The sequence below is a fragment of the Guillardia theta genome, assembly GCF_000315625.1.
Source record: "Guillardia theta CCMP2712 unplaced genomic scaffold GUITHscaffold_178, whole genome shotgun sequence".
NCBI classification, from domain to species: Eukaryota; class Cryptophyceae; order Pyrenomonadales; family Geminigeraceae; genus Guillardia; species Guillardia theta.
Genome location: NW_005434498.1, coordinates 1 through 6639, shown reverse-complemented (window position 1 = coordinate 6639; position 6639 = coordinate 1). Strand labels below are relative to the sequence as shown.

General features: G+C 53.5%; 3 protein-coding genes across 3 annotated transcripts; all 3 read left to right on the top strand.

Moving 5' to 3' along the window:
• Positions 1 to 285: 285 nt before the first annotated feature.
• GUITHDRAFT_120323 (hypothetical protein) lies at positions 286 to 2509 on the top strand (the record flags this gene model as incomplete). The annotated part of the gene is made up of 2 exons (XM_005820392.1): positions 286 to 2341; positions 2409 to 2509. 2 exons carry the CDS (start codon positions 286 to 288, stop codon positions 2507 to 2509), a joined length of 2157 nt encoding a protein of 718 aa, XP_005820449.1.
• Positions 2510 to 2789: 280 nt separating this feature from the next.
• Positions 2790 to 4907, top strand: GUITHDRAFT_120322 (hypothetical protein; the record flags this gene model as incomplete). Its single annotated transcript, XM_005820391.1, has 3 exons — positions 2790 to 3913; positions 4056 to 4117; positions 4210 to 4907. 3 exons carry the CDS (start codon positions 2790 to 2792, stop codon positions 4905 to 4907), a joined length of 1884 nt encoding a protein of 627 aa, XP_005820448.1.
• Positions 4908 to 5354: 447 nt separating this feature from the next.
• GUITHDRAFT_156019 (hypothetical protein) lies at positions 5355 to 6637 on the top strand (the record flags this gene model as incomplete). The annotated part of the gene is made up of 5 exons (XM_005820390.1): positions 5355 to 5479; positions 5929 to 6100; positions 6302 to 6362; positions 6443 to 6490; positions 6592 to 6637. Exons 2-5 carry the CDS (start codon positions 5930 to 5932, stop codon positions 6633 to 6635), a joined length of 324 nt encoding a protein of 107 aa, XP_005820447.1. The 5' UTR covers positions 5355 to 5479; position 5929.
• Positions 6638 to 6639: the final 2 nt, after the last annotated feature.

The window sequence follows — 6639 nt, the reverse complement described above, 5'->3', positions numbered from 1 at the left end:
GCTATGAAACTCTTGACTAAGAGTCTAATAAACTCAATATATATAATATAGGGTTAGGGTTAGGGTTTAGGGTTTAGGGTTTAGGGTTTAGGGTTAGGGTTTAGGGTTTAGGGTTTAGGGTTTAGGGTTTAGGGGCAGGCGCCGTTATTTTCGGCAGGCGCCGTTATTTTCGGCAGGCGCCGTTATTTTCGGCAGCATGGCTCCTCGTCAGGTGTAGGGGAAGCCGCCAGGGCGCCAAGGAAGCTGCAAGCAAGAGGTTTGTATACTTCAAATAGCTTTCTAAGTATGGTTCTTCAGTATGATGAAAATGTTCGCAACCTGCTGTATCGGAGATCATGCCAATACACGCAGAGCGGACTTGTGGATGCCTCTGTCCTCGAAGCTGATCTCGTCGAGAGGGTGAAGAGCTTCGCGAAGCGTTATCCGAACAGCAGGACAGCCCAGGCTTGCAAGGCTGTGGAGGGATGCACCCCCGACGCTATCGCAGAAGCCATCCGCTCGACATGTCAGCAGGCACGACGTGAGTTTCTGCAAGAAGCGATGACTGGATGGAGTGACGCATCCAGAGAGTGGTTTATGCAGCAGATTGAAGAAGCCAAGAAGGAGAAGGTCGAGACATACACCGCCTCAGCAGGCAACGAGGTGACTTCCTTCATCTCCATGACTCTCCTGGGCATCTCCTCGGTGTATGTCAACCATGAAGAAAAGCTGAAGAAGAAATTTGAAGAGATCGGACTGATCGTAGACTCAGTGCAAGAGAGTAAAGCAATCATGTGGAAGGCCCCGTATAGACCCGAGATAGCGAGTGCTGAGGAGATCCCGGTGACTGTTTCCTTCCTCCGCAATGCACAAGCGGAGAAGCTCTGGCAGGGAAGAGAGGACTTCGCGATCGATGGTCGCAAGTTCACAGCTGTACATGTGAGCATCGTGCACGATCGATCTTTCAAGATTCGAGCCAAGAGAGGACCCTGGGGCAAAGGGGGCAGCTTGGCAGAGCTGACTCACCTGCTAACCTTGGGCGGCATGACAACGGCTGAGATAGCTGCCGTCTATCGCTATCAGCTGCTGCGCCAGTCCCTTGCAGCGGTCCAACTCCAGCCGCTGGCAGGCATGCTGGTCGCTGGGGCGCCAGGACAGCAAGTCCACAAAGGCTTAGGTCAGAAAGGCTTCATCGCTGTAGGGGCCAACGTCATCTGGAGACAGAGGGAGGTGGAGTGGATCGTCTCCTCGAGCTGCCCAGAGGCGAATGATACAGCATTTCGAGCTTTCCGAGAGAGCGAAGCGATGGAGGGAGTACACCTGACTCTGTTCAGCGAGGACCCGAAGATCAGAGAGGCGCTCGCAGTCGAGTTGACAGCTGATCGCTTTGTGTCCAGAAATAAGTTGAAGAAGGCATCAAGGATGCAGAAGAAGGCAGGCGGCAAGGACGGCAAGGAGATCAAGATCATCATCAAGTCGACGGCGGCATCTGGTCGCTTCACGAGGAAGGAGATGGAGGGGCTGTGCAACGGCGGCAACACGTCCATCGCAAGAGTCAAGAGAGTCTTGTTGGAGATCGCTAACAGGCTCGAGATCAACGTTGAAGGCATCGACATGGAGGAGGATTTGAACACCAAGTCCTGGAACGGGTCCAAGCTATGCATCCTCCTCGGCTCCACGGAGGATGCTCGACGCATGATGAAGGAGCTGCCCTTCTATCTCGAAGGCGCAGCAACCAAGCTCGAAGCAGTCGGCTTCGACAAGGAGCCTGACTCTGAGGCGGCTGGTCAGCGGGGCACCAGCGACGCAGCGCAGCGACAGGAGGAGAGCGAGGGAGAGTGGCTGGAGTTTACAGACCTGGAGAGGATCACAATGGAGGCAGCATCTCCGTCAAGCCAAGAGGACATGCAGCTCGTCAGCGAGCTGTCAGCAGTCATCGAAGATGCAGCTTCTTTGAACGAGGCAGGGACGAGCGAGCCGATCAAGCTGGTCCTGGACAAGGCCGTTGGCAACCTCCACGACACGTTCTACTCTCCGGGGAGCCTGGAGTTCATGTCGCTGGGAGAGTGGGCGAAGATGCCAGAGGAGCAGGGAGTTGGGCGCAACGTTCTCAAGGAGAAGCTGGGGAAGTGGCTGCAGAGCAAGCGCTGGACTCGCGTGCAAGGAGAGAGCAAGAAGGCAAGGAGGGGCAGCGCGTTCTCGCCACGGGCAACGGCAGCTGCTGAGCTTGAGCAGGAGGCGGAGAGCGACGACATAGAGCGTCGATCTCTTAGCTTCCTGTTCATAGCACTGAGTAAATTCGCAGAGATGCATGTGCTGGCCTGCTCGCTGAAGGTGGACAAGAAGGACCAAGAGAACAAAGGTAGACTACGTTTACTTAAGGTAAACTGCACACACGCACTGCGCACGGTAGCGCATGCGCGTCAAAGGGAGGCCGTATTTAGATGTCAGGGCGGATACTAAGTACCCGTACGAGTATCCGAGACGTCCGGATCCTCACGGATACAACATCGCTCCCATCTGCGCTTGACAACATAGTTCCATCTTGTCCTTCGCTGTCACATGAGGATCGGCGACAAGGATCAATTGTCTGAATCAGAAAAGTCCGACGGCGGAAGCGCGGAGGTGGGGAGAGCTTGAAGGGTTTAGGGTTTAGGAGGATCCCTTTATCTGAGAGGATCCCTTTATCTGAGGCAGGATCCCTTTATCTGAGGCAGGATCCCTTTATCTGAGGCATGCAGATCAGCGGGGTCCCTGCGTGGTAGAGCAAGAGTCGCCAGGAACGCAGGAAGCTCGGGAAACCATCGAGAATGCTTCGAAACATGTGGCCAATATCTATTGTGAATCCTGACGAGATCGTGCAGTACCGTACCTCCAGCTACCTCAAGAGGCAGACGGAAGCTGCAACGATGCCGTCATCAGCCGAACTGATGCGGAGACTGGATGAATTCGCAAGGCAGAACCCCAAAAGCAGGACGAGCAAAGCTCTGAAAGCAAAAGAAATTTCCTTGGAAGCCTTAGCCGAAGCCATCAGTCAGACATGCAGCTTCGCTGAACCCTCGTCACTGGAGAATCCGAAAGGGCTCAGGCAGTGGGGTGACGATGTCAAGCAGTGGTACCTGTCAGAGGTCCAAGCTGACAGACAAAGGCAGATGCAGACGATTACCATGAAGGTACTTGGGATCCCTGCATACTTTTCCAGACAGGTGGAAAACTTATGCCTCAAGCTTGAAGAGCAAGGCTTGATCGTCGATCAGACGCAAGACAGCAGGAGCCTGATCTTCAAGGCTCCCTTGAAGCCTGACCTTGTGCAGGCAGCGGAGATCCCAGCAGTGATCACCTTTGTCCGCAATGAGGCGGCTGAGAAACTCTGGAAAGGAGAAGGTACCTTCAAGGTGGCAGGCAGGAGGATCCTAGCAGTGAACCCAGCAGCCAACCCACCGATCTCGTTCAAGATGCGGCCAAAGAAGGAGAACATGGGCAGAGTTGGAATCCTAGCTGAGGTGGCCCAACTCCTGATGCTCAACGATTCGAGCACAGGTGACATATGTGAGATCTACAGGCAGCTATGCCTGAAGCAGGGATTAGCGATCATTGATCTGATCCCAAATGCGGGAATGACAGTGAACCTCCCCCCCAAGAGGAACCTACCGCCAAAGAAGGTGTTCGCTGCGGTAGGAATAGAAACAGTCAACCAGAACAGAGAGGTCGACTGGATCGCAACGTGCTCGAGCCTTGAAGCAGCGGACATCGTTCTTCAAGCATTCGATCGACATGGAAAGGATCGTGCAGGAGTCACTTTGGGACTGGTCTCAGAGAATGACAAAATACTGAAATGGTTCTCAGTGCAGATGGAAGCAACGGCGCTGCACAAGAATATGAAGAATGCGGTGCGGCAAGAGGGCACGGCAATGGCAACGGGAGCAGAGATGCTGTACTCGGTACAAATCTCCTCTCCTGTGCCGTCAGGGAAGTTCTCCCGAAATGAGATCGAAAAAATCTGTGCAAGTGACGAAACGGGCAGAGCAAAAGTCATCCGAAACATTCGGAGAGCTGTCGCTTGCTTTGATCCACAGGTGGAAAGAGACCTCCAACGGATCCACCTCCAATGCGATCCAGAAACAGGGATCTGGGATGGGTCTGGTATCATTCTCCGGCTACGCAGTGAAAGTAGTGCAAGAAAGATGATGGCTGAATTCCCCACACAGCTCCTCTGCTGACAAGGCACAGTTGAAATCCAAACGACAGCGAGCAGTCTGAACCTCCAAGTGTCGCCTCAGGCAACTCGCGATCAGTCTAACCCTGAGGCCAGGTCACAAACGACGGGGACCAGAGCAGAAGGAACTGTGTGGAAAGAGATCGAGCTCAGTTCCATTATCAATGAAATAAACCTCCCAGATGCGGGAACGGACGTGGTCGTCGAAGAACTTAAGGAAACTATTGCTGACGTAACTAGGAGCGAGCTGCAACAGCAAGGACAGCTTCAACTCCATCTTGATGACGCGGTGCAAGAGATGGCTCCGGAGAGCCCAGGAAATGCATCCTTCCCCACGCTACAAGAGTGGGCTGATAAGGGGGCCAACGCGGCAGAGAATGCCGTGAGCAAGCGACTGCGTGAACGAGTCAGGGTGATTGCAGGCAAGCATACGTGGAAGGTAGCGAAACGCAAGAGCAGCGCTTTCGCACCAAATGAGGAGAAGCCCTTGAAAACTGACCTTCTCTTCATTGCTTTGAATAAATTCCTGGAGGAAACGGCGCTCTCCCTCGTAGGAATGCTGGGAGACAGAAACGAATTGAAACTTGTTTTGAGCAGTGAGATACAGATGGAAGACGCGCGAGTGGAAGATGCACCCGAAGCAGGGAGCAGAGCGGTAGAAGTGGAAGAGATGTCGCTTGACTCCTCCCCAACCGCGCCGCTTGACGCCTAATGGAAGCAGGAGGAGGAGGAGAGGGCAGGTGGGACAGTGGGCACCAGGGCGTGGTGGAATCAAGCAGAACGAGACAAGAAGGTGAGAAAAAGAATGACAAAAAAAATCCAAAAAACAGAAAAATACAAACATTCGACTTGATAGGGGAGATCCCCTGGAGTCTACGGGAAAACAATAGAGAGTACGGAGCAGCGGCGCTGCTCAACTCAGGAGAAGATGGATTTCTCTCTGAGGACGTTATGGAGGCATTAATCGTTGAGGTAAACCGCAATTTAGAACCAGCGGAAGACAGATTTCAAATAGCATGGCCCCAAGGCACGAGGTATGCCAGCGAGCAAACTAGAAACCAATTTGGGCTGCAGAGAGGGACCATTGTTCTCCCGAGAATAGTAGCGGGTTTGAGAGATCAGGAGGGAAGGGCACGGAGAGCAAAACGACTGCTAGCCGGGGCAGCTCAACCATTCTTATTCCCTTGCGTAGAGAACGGCAATCATTGGATTCTAATCGTGGCAGATGTTAACACAAAAAGAATACACATCGTCGACTCGCTTAGCACGGCCCTTGAGAGAGACCTGGGGACAGTCAGAAGCCAAAGGGAGGCACAGTTTCAATTGGGGGGCGCACAGCGAATGGACCTAGCATCACTCATGGCGACGATTATCACCGAGGCAATTAGCGATCAACAAGAACACTGTGACGACACGGCATGGAGGGCATGTGTGTCAACTGGGCTGCAACAAACAGACGGCTACAATTGTGGAATTTTCGTTTTGCTGCATCTGCTGCTGATCGCAAAGACACGAAGGAAAACACAACAACAAGATATCTTCAACACAGGGAGGCAACAAGGCGTCCCCCCCCATCAGCAATGGCTCATGCGAACAAGACATCTGCTGCTGGATGGGCTCTGGGGGGGGGGTATGGAACATGTGCACACGCGAGAAACAATACAACGCATCTGCAGAGCTCCACAGCACGCGCAAGATACAGGTTACAAGGAATGGCAAGCTGCAGAGCTCACCATGGAACGTATACCTAACCGGATGGAAAGGCGAGAAGACGGCCAAGAACGCGCAGGCGATCTACAGGCGACCCAGGCATCTGAAGATGCACGGCTACAGGAGAGATTGGAAGACGAGCAGGAGCAAGGAGGACAAGGATCAACGAAGCTCATAGCCGCGACGGTCCTGCAACTACAAGACAGGTCAGCACAGGTAGACATCCTGACGTCCTCCCCTCCCCCACCTCCTGCTTCATGCCCCGTCTCTCCACTCCAGCCACCTCCTCCGCCACAAGCAATGCACACAGCGCCAATCTCGAAGAACGACAAGGAGACAAGGGGAGAGGAGGAGCTACCAGGCCCAACAAAGATGCAAGATGGGAACTCGTCTCACCTTCAATGGGCAACGGGGGCGGAGGAGCAAATCCTGCCAGCAGGCAGCAAACCATCCACGACTACCACCGACAGGTCAGTGCAATCAGCATGGGTGGAAACGCACAGGAAGGACAACGCCCCTGGCAACATCATTTCTCACAATGTCAATGGATGCAGTCAATTTGTGCTGAAACACATCCTAGGATACCTGATTGAAACATATCAACCAACAGTCGTGCTACTTCCAATCGGGGGAAACGAAAGGAGGCAGATCTCCGAATGATGATCAAGAAAGAATGGGGATGCTACCGAGTGTTCATGACGAAAGGTGCAGGGGAGGGGAGAAAGGGTAAGATG